Source organism: Coffea eugenioides, chromosome 11 (assembly GCF_003713205.1).
Source record: "Coffea eugenioides isolate CCC68of chromosome 11, Ceug_1.0, whole genome shotgun sequence".
Taxonomy (NCBI): Eukaryota; Viridiplantae; Streptophyta; class Magnoliopsida; order Gentianales; family Rubiaceae; genus Coffea; species Coffea eugenioides.
Genome location: NC_040045.1, coordinates 44179861 through 44199978, shown reverse-complemented (window position 1 = coordinate 44199978; position 20118 = coordinate 44179861). Strand labels below are relative to the sequence as shown.

General features: G+C 35.5%; 4 protein-coding genes across 6 annotated transcripts; all 4 read left to right on the top strand.

Annotated features, from left to right (window-relative positions):
* Positions 1-623: 623 nt before the first annotated feature.
* Positions 624-1899, top strand: LOC113751698 (glutathione S-transferase U17-like). Its single transcript, XM_027295802.1, has 2 exons — positions 624-1142; positions 1318-1899. Exons 1-2 carry the CDS (start codon positions 708-710, stop codon positions 1687-1689), a joined length of 807 nt encoding a protein of 268 aa, XP_027151603.1. The 5' UTR covers positions 624-707; the 3' UTR covers positions 1690-1899.
* Positions 1900-6661: 4762 nt separating this feature from the next.
* Positions 6662-7994, top strand: LOC113751858 (glutathione S-transferase U17-like). The gene is made up of 2 exons (XM_027296004.1): positions 6662-7187; positions 7348-7994. Exons 1-2 carry the CDS (start codon positions 6870-6872, stop codon positions 7729-7731), a joined length of 702 nt encoding a protein of 233 aa, XP_027151805.1. The 5' UTR covers positions 6662-6869; the 3' UTR covers positions 7732-7994.
* A 523-nt stretch (positions 7995-8517) lies between these two features.
* Positions 8518-12661, top strand: LOC113753404 (tetratricopeptide repeat protein 38-like). Of its 2 annotated transcripts, XM_027297544.1 has the most exons (14): positions 8518-8801; positions 8930-9082; positions 9178-9276; positions 9935-10036; positions 10229-10372; positions 10872-10966; positions 11041-11170; positions 11245-11349; positions 11592-11698; positions 11782-11833; positions 11969-12058; positions 12132-12216; positions 12285-12349; positions 12471-12661. In XM_027297544.1, exons 1-14 carry the CDS (start codon positions 8712-8714, stop codon positions 12555-12557), a joined length of 1404 nt encoding a protein of 467 aa, XP_027153345.1. In that variant the 5' UTR covers positions 8518-8711; the 3' UTR covers positions 12558-12661. The 2 variants fall into 2 exon arrangements, with proteins under 2 accessions (XP_027153345.1, XP_027153346.1); XM_027297545.1 differs by lacking the exon at positions 11592-11698 and having other exon boundaries at positions 11976-12058.
* A 3192-nt stretch (positions 12662-15853) lies between these two features.
* On the top strand, positions 15854-20056 carry LOC113751335 (tetratricopeptide repeat protein 38-like). Of its 2 annotated transcripts, XM_027295306.1 has the most exons (14): positions 15864-16154; positions 16277-16429; positions 16525-16623; positions 17284-17385; positions 17578-17721; positions 18204-18298; positions 18373-18502; positions 18577-18681; positions 18921-19027; positions 19111-19162; positions 19298-19387; positions 19461-19545; positions 19614-19678; positions 19800-20056. In XM_027295306.1, exons 1-14 carry the CDS (start codon positions 16065-16067, stop codon positions 19884-19886), a joined length of 1404 nt encoding a protein of 467 aa, XP_027151107.1. In that variant the 5' UTR covers positions 15864-16064; the 3' UTR covers positions 19887-20056. The 2 variants fall into 2 exon arrangements, with proteins under 2 accessions (XP_027151108.1, XP_027151107.1); XM_027295307.1 differs by lacking the exon at positions 18921-19027 and having other exon boundaries at positions 15854-16154; positions 19305-19387.
* Positions 20057-20118: the final 62 nt, after the last annotated feature.

The window sequence follows — 20118 nt, the reverse complement described above, 5'->3', positions numbered from 1 at the left end:
CGTAAAATGGTTGTCGTGGAAGGGTGCTTTCCACCAAATAAAACACAGGAGAAAGAAATTAGAAAATGGGAGGAGGAGTCTGAGCCATACATTTTACCAACAACCTCGAGTTCTCCTTGACTGCTTCACTTATTACAACGGCTTCATTACCACTTACCCACCTCAAAATTTGGCGGCATTAGTTGGACGGTTTCCGATGTCAATATCTGGTTTTGATACCCTTTGACGTTATAGTTCCGATTGACTTATTACATCTTGAACAAACTACACGTTAAACCTTGCAGAATATACAGCTCAATTCAGAATGCAAAGATTTGGAAATACAAAAATTTAAAAAGAAAAACAAAAGCAATTGGTGTTGCTAGTAGAATCAGAATCTATTTTCCTCGTAGAAACATCTTTTTCTTTTCTTTGTTTTTTTTGGTGAATAAACATCTATTAAGGAACATCTAGATTCCATAATATTTGCTACAATGACACTACCACCTCTTCGGACAAAAATAAAAAAGTGATTCATGAATTAGCGTACCAATCAGCCCACCTCCCCCTTTCAAGTTTCAACGCCCTCAAAGGTCCGGAAATCATCCTTCCGAGTACCCATTCAAACCTGACAACTGACCTTGCTTGGATGAAATTACACCGACTCTTCCGGCTTTAATGCTTCGCCCTCTTTCCTATGCCTTCTTGCCCAAGGACCTCAACTATAAATGCAGTGCACATCAAGGACAACCACATCCTCTATTTCTTTCATATTACAGTCTAGAGGCCAGCCACTTCTAACCTCATCTCTTTTATTTTTTCCTCCAATTCACAATTTTTATCCCATGGCTAAGGATGATGTGAAATTGATTGGTGCATGGCCTAGCCCCTTTGTGAATAGGGCTCAAATTGCACTAAACATTAAGTCCGTTAAATACGAATTTCTTGAGGAAAAATTTGGTTCCAAGAGTGAGCTCTTGCTCAAATCAAATCCTGTTTACAAAAAAATTCCTGTTCTGATTCATAATGACCACCCCATCTGTGAATCTTTGGTCATTGTCCAATATATTGATGAGGTCTGGAGCTCAGGCCCTTCAATCCTTCCCTCAGATCCTTATGATCGTGCCACTGGTCGCTTCTGGGCTGCTTACATCGATGAAAAGGTATCCTGTTCTTGCCCTGCTTTCTCTGTTTTATATAAGACTGCGTTCAGCTCTGATCATGCCTGTCATCGTGATATTACAATTCCCTTTTAAATCGACAAATAGAAAGATGTAAAATTGTCCTTTTGTCTTGTTATATTTCACAAGATGACACTGTTTGGAATGGCTGATGCAGTTGTTTCCGGCTATCAGAGGCATAGGAACTGCTGAGGGGGAGGAAGCCAAAAAAGCTGCGATAGAGCCAGTGATCGAAGGGTTGGCGTACTTGGAAGAGGAATTTATTAAGAGCAGCAAAGGCAAGAATTTCTTTGGTGGAGATAAAATTGGATATCTGGACATCGCGTTCGGCAGTTTCTTGGGGTGGGTAAGGGTGACGGAGAAGATGAATAGTGTGAAGTTAATTGATGAAAGCAAGACACCAAATTTGTTCAAATGGGCCGAGAAATTCTGTGCTGATAATTCTGTCAAGGATGTTATTCCAGACACTGATAAGCTCTTGGAGTTTGCTAAGGTTCTGATGGCCAAACTCAGAAATCCTCAGAACTGAAAGTAGCAACTGCATCTGCATCTGCATGTGGTTGAGAATTGAGATGTGTCTGGATTTTATGTTATGTTTTCTTGTCGCGAGTCCAATCGATCAATAAGAAAGTGATGTAATAGTTAATTCCTCTTAAAACTTCAAGTGAATTTCATTTTCAACCAAACAAACAATCTATATCTATAGAGAACAGGTTTCTGAGGAGGAGCTTCCACGAGCGACAGATATCTAAATCCCTTTTTACTATAATTTTAGATTTATTTTAATTCAATAACTCTTATCTTCTCCTTATCCCTTCTTGCTCTTCAATTCACACGTGATCCACTAATTCACAAAATCAAAACTCCTAAATTTCAACTAATAGGCAATAATCACCCCTATATAATGATATTTGCAAATATCAATTCACGTCTTATAATTTACTATTGATATTTACCACATCACTACTAGCAATACTCATACTTAATAGCAACAACTAATTATTAATTTAAAAAACTCACAACTACGAAAATCACATATCCAAAATTTAGAAACTCGTTTGAATTACAACTTTCACAATTCTATGTATCTTATTGTTATAATATATTTTACTCTCATTATCATTCACAAAACTAATGGTCACTAACCCTTTTTATTTGCCATTACACAAATTAAATACAGAAAAAAAGACTATATATCATACTCTCACAATGGATAAATCCCACTTACAAGAATTTCAATCATTGACGAAATCAAGATTTTTTTTCTGGAGGGGTTAAAATTTTTCTTAACATAATTATTTTTATGTGTTATGTTCAAAATAATTTTCATCTATTTGAATATATGACATCTAAAAATATCAAAATTTAATTTTTAATTATAAAGGGATGTAAAAAATAAATAATTTTTTTTCAAAAATTAATTCAAAGGGTAGTTAATTCACACACACACGCATACATATATACATATATATAGATATATATATTCTTATAATATAAACTAAAATTGTAAAAAATTAGAAATGCCAACTTTATTTTACACAAATATTTATACAATATGAATTAAAATTTTTAAAACTTAGGGGGAGGGCTATGGCCCCCATTTGTTACATCATTGATTTCAACGGCGTATCAATTCCATACCTGCAAGATTATAAAAGAGAAAACAACTGATCACAAAATGAATCTTACACTATAGTGATCCCACTGAAATATTTTCAAAGATTCACCAAGTTCACTTTCAAGAAATACAAGTCTCGTTGAACATTTTTGTGTAGTACAAATTCCATAAAATTCAACAAAATTAATTAAACCACCAATGTTTATTTTCACACTAAAAGTTGATTGATGTAAAAAATATTCGCACCTTTATACAAAATTATCAAATCAAATACAGAATGTTTGTAAGCATTTCATAAAATAATTTTTATCTATTTAAATACATGACATCTAAAAACATCAAATATTAACGTTAATTATAAAAGGATATAAAAAATAAATAACTTTTTAAAGAAAAAATTAATTCAAATGTAGTTAATTCATGCACACACATATATAAACTCTTATAATATAAACTAAAATTGTAAAAAATTAAGATGGCCAACTTTATTTTACACAAATATTTACACAATATGAATTAAAATTTTTAAAACGTAGGAGGCTATGGCCCCTATTAGCCCTCCTTAGTTCCATCATTGATTTTAATGGCGTCTCAGTTTCAAACTTGCATAATTACAAAGGAAAAAACAACTAATCACAAAACGAATCCTACACCGTAGTGATCCCACTGAAATATTTTAAAAGGTTCAGCAAGTTCACTTCCAAGAAATATAAGATTCGCTGAACATTTTTTTAGAGTACGAACTCCACGAAATTCAATAAAATTAATTAAACCACCATTATTAATTTTCATACTAAAAGTTTGATTGGTGTAAAAAATGTTCGCATCTTTGTACAGGATTATCAAATCGAATGCATAATATTTGTAAGTACGTCATTTTGAAATCAAATAAAATATGCAATTACATTTATTTCTATCCATATATCATTTATTTTCTAATATAAATTTTTATTATTATTTCAAGATCCATCTTTTGTAAAAACGCAATTCTTGAATGATCTACACATTTTGTCATACTTTGAACTATTATTAGACAAATTTTATATTTTAATTATGTTGGTACAATTTTTTTTAACTTTTTTCAAATTTATCATCTCTTTTAATTTCTTTCAATAATGTAAGTATTGCGCATAGCATGGATATTCATACTAGTTATTCATGTATGTGAAATATATAACACACATGGGCCTCGAAAATCAAAGCACAAATTAAGCTTCCCACAAGTACAAGCACCTATTACACTTTGCGTCGTATAATTAGCCATAGTTCGAACAACATTTTGGGTTAGAAAACATCATCAAGACATCTTAAAACCCGCAGAAAAATATTAGAGAGTGCTTGAGACATCTTCGAACAGCCTTGCTAAATAAAAGAGAGAGAGAGAGAGAGACAGAGAGAGGGAGAAATTTCTAAGTTTATGATGAAATTTAAAATTTTTCTACAAGTGGGCCTTTTTGAGTTTGGCATTCTGTCTAAGTGATGTTCGCATTTGCCGAATGCGAGCTCATTGAGATCGCATTCAGCAAATGCGATTTATTATTGAATTTTTGATTTTACAAAAATCTAAAAAAAAAAAAAAATTTGCTTTAGACCTCGCATTTGTCAAATGCGAGGTCAGGCATCCAAATGACAATGCGAGGTCAGGCATCCAAACCTCCATCTTTGGACTTCTGAAGGTCTGGCCACATCTACGTTTCCATGTTTCCAATAGATTTCCACACACTTAACATGAATAGTTTGCAAAAAGCGTATAAATGCAAATATGAGGTCTGAAGCTTTAGTGTATTTTAGGGAAATAATTTTTGTGGGTATTCTTTTAAGTTTATACTGTTGGCTCTGGCCTTTCAGCCAATTCGTGTCTCAAGTTGTTTTCCCTTTAGGTAAGAATTTTGGTTGAATACTACATAGCTGCTGTTGAATTTAAGGCTGTCGATGTAGGATTTATGAAATATATTTCAGCATAATTGATTTCATTAAACTCACTGGACAGATACAATACAAAAAATACGAGATATTTTATGTCGGTCCAAAATAACTCATACTCATAATTATTTTTGAACCAATAAAAAAGTTTTTTTAAGTCAACATAGAAGAGTCTCATTTGATTCCATTTAATATGTCAAGTGAATTTCACTTAATATGTTAATTAGTAGGTCTGTCCTTGTATGTCTACGTAAAACATTTCTATAAGTATGCCAATGCCCAATAGTTGTTCCCCATTCAACCACAGAGCCTTTTTCCCCCTTGTCTAATCAGTTTATCGAACAAAAATCATGGTGCATCCATCGTGCCACGAAGCCTTTTTTCATTAGAGTTTAATGAAGGTTGCCTGACCTCGCATTTGTCTGAAGCAAAAAAAATTTTTTTTTAGATTTTTGCAAAATCAGAAATTCAATAATAAATCGCATTTGCCGAATGCAAACTCACTGAGCTCGCATTCGACAAATGCGAACTACCTATTCTTAGAATCCCCAACACAAACAACCCTTCAAATAGAAAACTTTTTTTTTTTCATAATAGTTTTAGAATTTTCTCCAGAGAGAGGCCACTCTGCGTATAGCATGCAATTCAAAAAGATGGGATTCTTTCGTTTAAGAATCCATGGCATGGGAAGCAACCTCTTCAAGAGAGAATGAACAATGAAGGGATTCCCTCAGCTGCAGCCGAAAATGCAGGATCAACTTTGCGCCTGAAAGAAAAAGATTCCCCGGCGGGAAGGGGGGGCGGTTTTTTGGAGGAGTTAACCGGCGTCGTCAAAGAGACCACCCCAGTTGTCGCATCGCCTTCGACTTAGAATCTTCTCGCGGCTGACCCTACCATCCCCAGTCCCCACACTGAAGAAAACAGAACTGATAAAAAGGGCTGCCGCTTAGTTCTAACGAAAATGGTGAGTTGTCGTTCTCTCTGTCAGACATCAGTTACGACGGCGTAGAACCAGACACTCAAAAAATCAAAAAAAAAAAATATAAATACACATATTAGCCACACGACCCAACTTTTTTTTTTAAAAATAATGATGACACTTTCACTATTATAAATAAAAATCATATGATGAAAATGATAATTGAAGTGGTCATTATATATTTAAAAAAAGTGTGATTAACATCTGGAAGAAAAAAAAACCCTCCATTCAAAGTTTTCTTCTTTTAAAAGAAATAGATCCTTCTTCACATACATGACATGTATGCATACGTGACAAGTTTTCTTCTTTGAAAAGAAAAGAGAGAAATGGATCCTTAATTCACATGACATATATGCATACGTGCGTATCAAACTACTGATGAGCTTACACGTAGAAATTCTTCATTCTTTTTTTTTTTTTTATCGTAACGATAGGATTCCTATAACCTAAATTAGCCTATTTTAGAGGGAGGGGAAGGGGGCTCAATATGAGTAGAAATTTCATCGAAAATGGTCAACAAAAATCGTCACATATTATGACAATTTTTGTAAGAGGTAAAATTCGAACTCTTGACCTCGTCCCGCTGGCTAGAAATTCTCCATTCAAAGTTCCGCAATTTTCGACATGAAAAGCTGGTTTTATTAGATTCCAATCTTTTGGGCACCGTGCCGTACTGGTGATCAAACCAACCAAAAAAAAAAAAACAAAAGTGACATAAACTTCTGTGCCTTTTGATATGATGAATAAAAATGAAAAAAAAAAGAAGCTGGGGAAGAAGCATCTCCGTTTTTTCTGTACTACTACTACTAATCGTCATTGTCAACCGTGACATAAACGTAATTGCATTCGCATCCGTCAACTCCTGATACCAATCGTCATTGCTGACACAATAGTATCCCAAAAAAAAAATATTGACTGACCAAATCTTGACTTAAATAATACCAATATACCATCAGTAGTTGTTGTCCAGCAGGAAAGTCAAAATTTTCCTGAGACTTTAAAGAACAGTTACTCATCACCAATCCGACGTCTCTTGCAAGCTTCGTAGCTACTAGTATAAATATTACTATTATACTTCAGGAACTTCACCCCTAAATATTCTGCAAAGTGAAATTTTTAGCTTATTTTTGTGTTTAAAGGAGATTTGAAAAAAAACAAAAAAAAAAAAAGGCTCGAAAGAAAACTAGCCATGGCAGCAAGTGATGTAAAGCTTCTTGGTGCACGTCCGAGCCCATTCGTGAACCGGGTTCAGTTTGCCCTCAACCTCAAGTCAATAGACCATGAATTCATCCCACAAAACTTGGCAGAGAAAAGCGAGCTCCTTCTTAAGTCTAATCCTGTTCACAAGAAGGTCCCAGTACTCATCCATGGTGATCAGCCCATCTCCGAGTCACTTGTGATTGTGCAGTACATTGATGAGGTCTGGTCTGGTCCTCCCTCTCTCCTTCCTTCTGATCCCTATGACCGCGCCACAGCTCGCTTTTGGGCCGCTTACATTGATGAAAAGGTACCACTATAAGTTCTCTTGCTTCATCACTCACTCCCCTCCCTCTTTTCAACATCATATATATATATATATATGCGACTTTTTCTGCATATTCTTCAGTTGTCATGTACTACTACTACATTCTAAGAAAAAGAGTCAATGGGTTTAATAAATGTGGCAGTGGTTTCCATTGGTGCGGGATCTTAGAAATGCAACGGACGAGCAGTCAAAAGCAGCTGCAGTGGAGAAATTATTTGAAGGCTTAAAATTGTTGGAGGATGCATTTGTGAATTCAAGCAAAGGGAAGGGCTTCTTCGGTGGAGAAAAATTAGGTTTCCTTGATATTGTTCTGGGTTGCTACTTGGGATGGGTAAGGGCTGGAGAAATATTTACAGGTTTGAAAATACTGGACGAAACCAAGACACCAGCCCTGGTGGGATGGGCTGAGAGGTTTGCTTCTCATAAAGCTGTGGATGGTGTTATACCCGAGCCTGAGGAACTCGTTAACCTTATCAAAAAGTTCCAAGCTAGGGCCGCTGCTGCTGCTGATGCTTCTTCCAAGTGAAAAAGGCCCATTTTTTAATGAGCCCATGAATGATGGCCCGAGTGGTCATCATTTTTTCTTTTTCTTTTTTTTCCCTTGTTTTTGTTGTTGTTTGGATTGTGCGAGAATAATTGTAAGGGGGAAGCTTCCTTTCCCAAATGCAAGTTGTAATGGGCGAGCTTCCTTTCATAAATGGAAGTTCTCTCCTTTTTTTTTCAAAAATTATTTCTTCTGATTCCAATTTCGTGGGATGACCCTATGAAAAAGTTTTTTTTCTTTGGTTACATTGCTCCTTGCTGAAAGTTAAAATCAAATTATTTCCTTTCTTTTCTTTTTATAAATTGATTATCCAATCTGGAGGAAGATCAGAAAGGAAATTTGATTAAAGTGGGGAGGGGCTCAAGAACTCAGCACAAGGCACTAAGTGTAACTTGAAGTAGAAATTTGCAAGTAAACTGGCGTTACTGCACTTTGTGGCCCAATTCCCACATTTAACGGTGTCCAACCGCTTTATGAGCCTTCTTCTGGGTTATTCTGCGCAATGTAACGCATTTGTCCATTAACCAATAACTGGTGCAATAAAAGTTATAGCTTTGGATTCCTGAACGTCCACATCTTTAAGGATTTTTGAACGCAGGGATTAGTCGGGCCCGTACCCCTGTATTGATAAAAATAAAATAAAAAATCCACATGTTTAACATATGCTTTATTCCAAATTGCCAAGATTGGACAAATGAACAAGCGAAGTCTCGCGCTTTTTAAAACCAGGAATTTGGATAAAATCGGGACCCGATCAAATATCACACGACAGAGATAACTGGCACGGGAACAAGGATACAAGGACAGCTTACGTTGTTGGAGTCCGCTCGCCGCTTCCACCTGTACCTAAGCTCCTTTTCCATAACTGTAACCCAACCCATTCAAACTGCAACTGGAACCACGCTACCTTCTTTCCTTTCTAAGTCAAGCTGGCAGAGGAGAAAGATCCTCACAGATAAAGAATGGAAGGTGTGAAACTGGATCAGTGGGGTTATGAAGTGAAGACTAGTTCGGATGCCTGTATAGCTGCTATCAACTCTTATTATCATCAGGTCCTTTGATTTTGTTTTTTTCCTATCTGGGTTTTTTCTCCTGGCAATTTTACATAGTGGGTTCTGCATATGTTTTACTATGCCATATGTTTTATGCCATGATATGAAAGGTTGAACTGAATCTTTAGGTACTTAGCTATGGAAGAAGAAGGGATGTGATTTTGGAAGCTCCTAAAGCCGACCCGGATTGTGTTTTAGGAAATATTTTGGCAGCTAGTTTTCTCTGTTCCTTTGATCCTTCTAGAGTTCCTACTTTCCTTGATGCTGCAAATTCTTGTCTAGTATGACATTCCTTAATTTATTTACTCTTTTATTTCTTTTCATCTTTCTTGATTTTTCGTCAAAATTTGCATAGTTGTTGTTGATAATGTCGTAGGACAATGCTAGTGGATACGAGAAAGCAGTTTTTGATGCTGTTAGTTATTTCATTTCGCCAGATAGAGATGATGATGTTGCTGTTGATTTACATTCCACGGTACACTCCTTTTTCCTCACTCAGGTTCATTTTTTCTTTTTAAGGCCTGGTTTCAGTATGATTGGTTGCAAATTATTGACGCAGGCCGTTGTAATTGTTCCTGTAAACGTAACTATTGAGCTAATGGGACTTTGCTTTTGAGTTTTTCATGAATGGACAATTCCTCTCCTAAGGGTGATTTTTGACATGCTAAATTTTGCAAGGAGATATTTGACTAAACTAAAGAGATGCTCTCCAACTTTTTGCTTGCATAATTTAGATTAGAAAGAATAAATCCAAATAATCAAATGTATGGAGTTCTCTTTATGTGGTGGTTACTTAGGAAGCTTATTTACCAGTTGGAAATGTTATTTGCTCTTCTTGAAACTGCAGTTTCTATGATTTGAAGTGGTTTCAATCTTTTCTCTGCCTGTACCTATTCCAAAATGGAATGGTTTTTTAAAGTTATGCTCTTGTAGTTAAATCACATGTCTTACATATTTTTATTGCTTGAATGGCTGTGCTGTAATGCATTTGTAAGAATCCATTCTGTACATAAAGAAGCAACGTTGTACATGATGAAGGCTCATCAATTAAGTTTGCCTTTGATCAATTTAATATCTGGTATATGTGTGAGAATATAGCACGTTTGGTAAATACAGTCGATGTTGTTTTGCAGTTTTTGAAAGATTATCCAAGAGATCTATTATCTCTGAAGAGGGCACAGGTGCTGTGCTTCTATATGGGTCGACCTGATCTATCTCTGCAACTTGTTCAACAGGTTGTCCCCAATCAGCTTCTCTATTTTCTTTTACCAATGATAGTCATCAAGAATACCTTATCAACTTTGTACATAGAAATTATCACACACGTTTGAAAACATTGTTGCCAAACACGGGAAACATGGAAGGGTGATTGAATATTTTGTAATGTCCATGCTTTGATTGAAACTTATCCGTTGTATGGTTAACAGGTTCTATCAAAAAATGAAAAAGCAAATTTCATTTATGGCATGCTTGCTTTCCCTCTGCTAGAGCTTGGTCGAATGGTAGATGCTGAGAAAGCTGCTAAAGAGGGATTTGAAATCAACAAGGAGGATCCTTGGACTCAACATGCTGTAAATAAAATATAATACATCTTTCTTTTTTCAGTCTTTCGCATGCATCAATGAGAAATCTACTGCCTTTAACATCTTGAATCCTCATATTCTATTTCCATTAAATAATAAATTTTTTAATGAGTATCATTTTCACATCGTTGGCCTATTTTGCATTGCCAATCTTCATTAAACAGAAAGTTTCAATTTTCTGTCAGTTCCTTCCTGGTAAACTCCCATCTTTCCATTATGTTTTGATGGTAACTATTTCTAATTTTTGTTAATCATATGATTATTAACTCATATTTTAGTGCTCTTGCTGAATTGGGAAAGAATAAAAAATATACTGGTTTGGAGGCTAATATAATTTTAAAACTCTATAAACTAATAGCTTATTCAAGTGGTGTAGTATTTTGTTTAAGAGTTTCCATTTGTTATCATTTGCTTGAAGTTTGTTTTGTTGACATCAGACTTGACTAGTTCTTTTAATATGGACCTTGCAATATGGACTTTGCTGCAGCTCTGCCATGTTTATCAATATGAATGTCATTTCAAGGAAGCAGTGATATTCATGAAAGAATGTTCACAATCATGGAGTCCTTTGTCGTCGTTTATGTAAGTATGATACGACACAATTCTCTACTTCATTGCTACGATTCTTTAGATGCCTGAAGAAAGTTGTTTGTCAGGCGCACTCACAATTGGTGGCATGTTGCTCTTTGTTACTTGGAAGGTAATTCCCCAATTGACAAGGTAGCAGAGGTCTATGATGTATGTATTTGGAAAGAATTGGAAAGAAGTGATGCCAGTCCAGTCGAGGTATGTTGAATGTATTTTCCTCCCCAAGCCTCTTCAATGTTTCCCAGATTCTAACTCTGATTTCATGCATGCAGGTCTATCTTAATGCTGTCAGTTTATTGTTGCGGATATATGTAAGAGGTTATATAAAAGTCTTTGAAGATCGTCTGAAGGTCTTAGCAAAATGTCTGACTAATAAAGTAAGGAAAAGTTTTCTGTAATCAATTTTCTTTTTGACTTGTGATTAAGTGCTTTTTTTTGCCCTCCTCAAATTCATGGGTGTTCAATATTTCGTTGTCAGTTATCCATCTTTATTTGCTTAATTTATCATCTCAGTTGTTAACTTAATTCATTTTGTCTGTTTCTCCTCTACTTAAATACACATGTTAACCTTCGAGTGGTTTGAACAACGTGTTATGATGTACTCCTGCGATTTATTTAGGCCTTCTGGTATCTCGAGTGGCACCTTCATGTGTTGATAGTGTGGGCTTTAGCTTATACTAGAGAGATTTCTAAAGCAGAAGATCTTTTAACAGGATTGAAATCCAGGTTTAGGATTTCCTCTGATGATTTCTTGCATATAGTTTGTCAATCACTTCACTGCAACATCATTTGTTGCTTCTATTCTGCAGGCTCTCTCTGATGTCAAAGAAGAAGCAACAGCGGATGCAAAAAGGGATGCTGGTTTGTTCCCATTTCCTCCTCCATTTCACTATCCGATTTGCTATGGTCTTTTTTATGTACTTGCATTTGGAATCATGTACTTTTTGTCATATTCCTCTTTCAACTTTCATTTGTGATTTAATTCTCCTACTCTAGCTTGCAGAAGCACTTTACGAGTATGGGAAGGGTGAAAACGAAAAGGCCCTAGAATTGCTTGGACTTCAATTTGATGCAACTGACTGTAAGGTAATGTGGAGAGGGGGAGCCATTTGGGCTTAGCTTCATCTCTATGTACTTACAAAAACTTATTTATGATTAGGCTATTGGAGCATCAGATGAACAACTTGATGTTTTCAACGAAATTTGGATCATCTTGTTGATCAATGGAGGAGAAACTACCAAAGGTATGCCAATTTCTGACTGATCAATGTTTGTGGTGCCTCATTTCTTTAATTAGTGTTGTCAATTGCAGCAACTGAAGCAATTGAGAAGCAGTTAAAGAAGAGAGAAGGAGCCCCATTCTTGTGGCGCCTCTTAGTACGCCTCTGTTCACCACTTAAACCATCCGCTTGAGCAAAATTTTACCAAGTTGTGAGTATTCTCAATTCAATACACATACTGATCTTACTGTCTTTTTGGTGTTGCCTTGTTTTTCCAGGAAAAATGTTACCATACATTAGGAAGGCCAGAAGCTGCGAACGTTGGAGAGAAAGCCAGTGCATTAGCGGTCGCGTACTTCACATAGATGGTTTAGATGGACGTACATCCTTAAATGCTTAGCATTGGCTGTTGAATATTGTCTTGGACAATTTTTTAAATGAATGCCCAAAAATGCTCTTGTGGAATGAGTTTTAATTTATTTCTATACAATTATTAGATTATTTAGTATAATTATAAGGAAAATGTGTCAAATTTTTCATATCCATATCTACTATTTGATAAAAAACTATAATAATAATTTTATTACCATGATATGATATTTTTTATAGTATTTTATTATAGATTTAGATTTATAAGATAGAAGGAAAATGTTGAAATAATTCATTTAAAATTTATAAATTTTTGAAATAGTTAGATTATTATAATTTAGTAGTGCTTTTGGGTAATTTTTTTTTAAATTTTGGGTAAAATACAAAAAAGTCCCCTGTAGTAAATCTAATACACAGAAAAGTCTCCCTTGATTTTAAAATATATAACACGACATTCCGTACTTTGAATTAAATTGCAAAGGTGACGGAATTCGTTAAATTTAACGGAAATGACATGTTGAAATCTTAAAAAAAAAATTTATAACTAATTTTTAACAAATATACATGTTCGACCTCTTAACCCTCAATTCTCTTTATCTAGAGAATAAAACAAATGGTTTTTTTGAGATGTCTTTTACTTAATTATATCAGGGCATTTTGGTCATTTCGTCCATTTCTGTTAAGTTTAACAGATTTCGTCACCTTTGCAATTTAGTTCAAAATATGAGGTGTCGTGTTGTATATTTTGAAATCACAAGGGGCTTTTCTATATATTACGTTTACTACAGGGGGCTTTTTTATTTTTTACCCTTTAATTTATTATTAATTTTAATACCAAAAAATAGAAAACAAAGATCAACAAAAATATTGGATCACATATAAAATTAACTCATAAAAAAAAATCATTAATTCGATATTTGGTTATAATAGAAACCTAAAGATAGTAGTAATAGTTCTACAATTTTATTGGTGAGAAATTTTTTTAAAAAAAGGAAAAAGAAGGAAAAAGAATGAAAAAATAATTTTAAAACTCATTCTAAATATAAGTATACCAAATAAGAGAATTTTATTAAAATATTTAAGGGTAAAATTGTTATTTTAAATAATAAGGGAGGTATGTGCAATTTTTTAAACTTTAATAGAGCTTAATGAAATTGTTAGAAACCTCAGGGAGGTTTCTGAAATTATCCCAAAAAATTAACCAATCTTGACTTAAATAATACCAATATACCATTGGTAGTTGTTATCCCAGTTGGGATCCTCTATGCCACTACTCGGTGCTAAATCCAGTGCCAATCCCACTTATCACATGATAGTAGAAGAAATTTAAATAAACAACACATGACAAATTAAATAAATAAGACACTTGACATAAATATAGAAGTGATACTGAATTGCCACTAGAAAAGTAGCACTTGGATCCCGTGTGCCCGCCCCATTTCTATCCTCGTGCCATCCTTAGAGAAATTATTTGAAGGCCTAAAATTGTTGGAGGATGCAGTTGTGAATTCAAGCAAAGGGAAGGGCTTCTTTGGTGGAGAAAAATTTGGTTACCTTGATATTGTTCTGGGTTGCTACTTGGGATGGGTAAGGGCTGGAGAAATATTTACAGGTTTGAAAATACTGGACGAAACCAAGATACCAGCCCTGGTGGAATGGGCTGAGAGGTTACTTCTCATAAAGTTGTTATGGTGTTATACCCGAGCCTGAGGAACTCGTTAACCTTATCAAAATGTTCCAAGCTTGGGCCGCTGCTGCTTCTTCAAAGTGAAAAAGGCCCATATTTTAAGGAGCCCATCAATGATGGCCCGAGTGGTCATCATTTTTGTTGTTGTTTGGATTGTGCGAGAATAATTGAAACGGGGAAGCTTCCTTTCCCAAATGAAAGTTGTAATGGGCGAGCTTCCATTCATAAATGGAAGTTCTCTCTTTTTTTTTTTTTTTAAAAAACTTATTTCTTCTGATTCCAATTTCGTGGGATGACCGATGAAACAGTTTTTTTTTCTTTTGGTTACATTGCACCTTGCTGAAAGTTAAAATCAAATTATTTCCTTTCTTTTCTTTTTATAAATTGATATCCAATCTTGAGGAAGATCAGAAAGGAATTTTATTAAAGTGGGGAGGGGCTCAAGAACTCAGCACAAGGCATTAAGTGCAACTTGAAGTAGAAATATGCAAGTAAACTGGCGTTCCTGCACTTTTGTGGCCCAAACTAGGACATTTAACGGTGTCCAATCGTTCTGTGAGCCTTCTTCGAGGTAATTCTGCGCAATGTAACGCATTTGCCCATTAACCAATAACTGGGACAATAAAAAGGTACAGCTTTGGATTCCTGAACGTCCACATCTTTAACATATGCTTTAATCCAAATTGCCAAGATTGGACAAATGAACAAGCGAAGGCTCAACCACGGAGCTTGGCTCAGTGACCACTAAGGTGGGATTTAAGTTTCGAGGTTCCAATTTTACCTACAACGAAAAAAATTTAAGAATGGTATCAAAACACCTCTTTGATCTAGTAAAGTCTGTGTACCTGTTAGTCCCTAACACATAGGACTGTCAACGGGCCGGGTCCGGGTCGAGGTTCACTAGTAAAGTCTGGATCTGGACCCAGACCCGGCATACTATACTAGTTCTGGATTCGACCTGAATACCCGACGAGTCTTCTACTTGGATCCGGGTCGGGCTTACTCGAAAACGGCCCATCAAAAGCCTATTTTTGCAACAACACTTGTCTTTGGTGTATTTGACTATATGGATAATAATCAGAGAAGTAAATTTGGGGTATTATATTAATAAATATTTTTTTAAAATTATTAATCAATTTATATCCGGGTTCGGATTCAATACGGGTCGAAATACCATATTTCGTATCCGACAGTGTGTTTGGATTATAAATTATTTGAAATATTTTTACTGTAACACTTTTTGTGATGTGATGTATATGGGATAAAAAGGTAATTAAGAAGATAAAAAGGTGTATTGGAAATTGTAATGATGATGTAAGCAAATAAATTGGGGCAAATAATTTCCTGTCGAAACACATTTTTTGTTTGACAAAACGGATTCGAATTTGGGTAACGGAATTATATCTCTACCCGCACTCGAAATTATTTGACGGATCCGATCCGAGTCCGGTCAAGACAATCCGGATCTTTGACAGGCCTAATGACACAAGCCTCTTTAGATTTCTCCTCACTTCTTAAAAAAAAAAAAAACAGGCGAAGGCTCGCGCTTATTAAAACCAGGAATTTGGATAAATCGGGACCATCAAATATCACACGCAGGGATAACTGGCACGGGAACAAGGATACAAGGACAACTTACATTTGGATACACAAGCCAATTGTTGGAGGCTTGGAGCCCGCTTGCCGCTTCTGCCTGTACCTAAGGTCCTTTTCCATAACTGTAACCCAACCCATCCAAACTGAAACTGGAACCACGCTACCTTGTTACCTTTCTAAGTCAAGCTGGCAGAGGAGAAAGATCCTCACAGACGAAGAAATGGAAGGTGTGAAACTGGATCAGTGGGGTTATGAAGTGAAGACTAGTTCGGATGCCTGTATAGCTGCTATCAACTCTTATTATCATCAGGTCCTTTGATTTTGTTTTTTTCCTATCTGGGTTTCTTACGTTCTTCTCCTGGCAATTTTACATAGTGGGTTTTGCATATGTTTTACTATGCCATGATATGAAAGGTTGAACTGAATCTTTAGGTACTTAGCTATGGAAGAAGAAGGGATGTGATTTTGGAAGCTCCTAAAGCCGACCCGGATTGTGTTTTGGGAAATGTTTTGGCAGCTAGTTTTCTCTGTTCCTTTGATCCTTCTAGAGTTCCTACTTTCCTTGATGCTGCAAATTCTTGTCTAGTATGACATTCCTTAATTTATTTACTCTTTTATTTCTTTTCATCTTTCTTGATTTTTCGTCAAAATTTGCATAGTTGTTGTTGATAATGTCGTAGGACAATGCTAGTGGATACGAGAAAGCAGTTTTTGATGCTGTTAGTTATTTCATTTCGCCAGATAGAGATGATGATGTTGCTGTTGATTTACATTCCACGGTACACTCCTTTTTCCTCACTCAGGTTCATTTTTTCTTTTTAAGGCCTGGTTTCAGTATGATTGGTTGCAAATTATTGACGCAGGCCGTTGTAATTGTTCCTGTAAACGTAACTATTGAGCTAATGGGACTTTGCTTTTGAGTTTTTCATGAATGGACAATTCCTCTCCTAAGGGTGATTTTTGACATGCTAAATTTTGCAAGGAGATATTTGACTAAACTAAAGAGATGCTCTGCAACTTTTTGCTTGCATAATTTAGATCAGAAAGAATAAATCCAACTAATCAAATGTTATGGAGTTCTCTTTATGTGGTGGTTACTTAGGAAGCTTATTTACCAGTTGGAAATGTTATTTGCTCTTCTTGAAACTGCAGTTTCTATGATTTGAAGTGGTTTCCATCTTTTCTCTGCCCGTACCTGTTCCAAAATGGAATGGTTTTTTAAAGTTATTTCGTGTAGTTAAATCACACGTCTTACATATTTTTTTTGCTTGAATGGCTGTGCTGTAATGCGTTTGTAAGAATCCATTCTGTACATAAAGAAGCAACGTTGTACAGGATGAGATCCTCATCAATTAAGCTTTACCTTTGATCAATTTAATATCTGGTATCTGTGTGAGAATATAGCACGTTTGGTAAATACAGTCGATGTTGTTTTGCAGTTTTTGAAAGATTATCCAAGAGATCTAGTATCTCTGACGAGGGCACAGGTGCTGTGCTTCTATATGGGTCGACCTGATCTATCTCTGCAACTTGTTCAACAGGTTGTGCCCAATCAGCTTCTCTATTTTCTTTTACCAATGATAGTCATCAAGAATACCTTATCAACTTTGTACATAGAAATTATCACACACGTTTGAAAACATTGTTGCCAAACTCGGGAAACATGGAAGGGTGATTGAATATTTTGTAATGTCCATGTTTTGATTGAAACTTATCTCTTGTATGGTTAACAGGTTCTATCAAAAAATGAAAAAGCAAATTTCATTTATGGCATGCTTGCTTTCCCTCTGCTAGAGCTTGGTCGAATGGTAGATGCTGAGAAAGCTGCTAAAGAGGGATTTGAAATCAACAAGGAGGATCCTTGGACTCAACATGCTGTAAATAAAATATAATACATCTTTCTCTTTTCAGTCTTTCGCATGCATCAATGAGAAATCTGCCACCTTTAACATCTTGAATCCTCATATTCTATTTCCATTAATAATAAATTTTTTAATGAGTATCATTTTAACATCGTTGGCCTATTTTGTATTGCCAATCTTCATTAAACAGAAAGTTCCAATTTTCTGTCAGCTCCTTCCTGGTAAACCCCCATCTTTCCATTATGCTTTGATCATAACTATTTCTAATTTTTGTTAATCATATGATTATTGACTCAGATTTTAGTGCTCTTGCTGAATTGGGAAAGAATAAAAAATATACTGGTTTGTAGGCTAATATAATTTTAAAACTCTATAACTAATAGCTTATTCAAGTGATGTAGTAATTTGTTTAAGAGTTTCCATTTGTTATCATTTGCTTGAAGTTTGTTTTGTTGACATCAGACTTGACTAGTCCTTTAATATGGACTTTGTTGCAGCTCTGTCATGTTTATCAATATGAATGTCATTTCAAGGAAGCAGTGATATTCATGGAAGAATGTTCACAATCATGGAGTCCTTTGTCATCGTTTATGTAAGTATGATATGACAGAATCCTCAACTTCATTGCTACAATTCTTTAGATGGCTGAATAAGGTTGTTTGTCAGGCACACTCACAATTGGTGGCATGTTGCTCTTTGTTACTTGGAAGGTAATTCCCCAATTGACAAGGTAGCAGAGGTCTATGATGAATGTATTTGGAAAGAATTGGAAAGAAGTGATGCCAGTCCAGTCGAGGTATGTTGAATGTATTTTCCTCCCCGAGCCTCTTCAATGTTTCCCAGATTCTAACTCTGATTTCATGCATGCAGGTCTACCTTAATGCTGTCAGTTTATTGTTGCGGATATATGTTAGAGGTTATATAAAAGTCTTTGAAGATCGTCTGAAGGTCTTAGCAAAATGTCTGACTAATAAAGTAAGGAAAAGTTTTTTTAATCAATTTTCTTTTTGACTTGTGATTAAGTGCTTTTTTTTGCCCTCCTCAAATTCATGGGTGTTCGATATTTTCCTTGTCAGTTATCCATCTTTATTTGCTTAATTTATCATCTCGGTTGATAACTTAATTCATTTTGTCTGTTTCTCCTCTACTTAAATACACATGTTAACCTTCGAGTGGTTTGAACATGTTATGATGTACTCCTGCAATTTATTTAGGCCTTCTGGTGTCTCGAGTGGCACTTTGATGTGTTGATAGTGTGGGCTTTAGCTTATACTGGAGAGATTTCTAAAGCTGAAGATCTTTTAACAGGATTGAAATCCAGGTTTAGGGTTTCCTCTGATGATTTCTTGCATATAGTTTGTCAATCACATCACTGCAACATCATTTGTTGCTTCTATTCTGCAGGCTCTCTCTGATGTCAAAGAAGAAGCAACAGCGGATGCAAAAAGGGATGCTGGTTTGTTCCCATTTCCTCCTCCATTTCACTATCTGATTTGCTATGGTCTTTTTTATGTACTTGCATTTGGAATCATGTACTTTTTGTCATATTCCTCTTTCAACTTTCATTTGTGATTTAATTCTCCTACTCTAGCTTGCAGAAGCACTTTACGAGTATGGGAAGGGTGAAAACGAAAAGGCCCTAGAATTGCTTGGACTTCAATTTGATGCAATTGACTGTAAGGTAATGTGGAGAGGGGGAGCCATTTGGGCTTAGCTTCATCTCTATGTACTTACAAAAACTTATTTATGATTAGGCTATTGGAGCATCAGATGAACAACTTGATGTTTTCAACGAAATTTGGATCATCTTGTTGATCAATGGAGGAGAAACTACCAAAGGTATGCCAATTTCTGACTGATCAATGTTTGTGGTGCCTCATTTCTTTAATTAGTGTTGTCAATTGCAGCAACTGAAGCAATTGAGAAGCAGTTAAAGAAGAGAGAAGGAGCCCCATTCTTGTGGCGCCTCTTAGTACGCCTCTGTTCACCACTTAAACCATCCGCTTGAGCAAAATTTTACGGAGTTGTGAGCATTCTCAATTCAATACACATACTGATCTTACTGTCTTTTTGGTGTTGCCTTGTTTTTCCAGGAAAAATGTTACCATACATTAGGAAGGCCAGAAGCTGCAAACGTTGGAGAGAGAGCCAGTGCATTAGCGGTCGCATACTTCACATAGATGGTTTAGATGGACGTACATCCTTAAATGCTTAGCATTGGCTGTTGAATATTTTACTTGTAAGTCCCGCATTTCTGTACCCTAATGATCTCCTAGTCTATGAATAGTTGTTGAATGAGACCGCGAGGTGGTAAAATCATAGAGGCGTAATAGTTCCAGTTTTTGTTCAAGCCTGTTAGCTCCAAGTAGTTCAGTGTTAAGAGATTATAATCTCGTACTTGCCCAGGAAAAA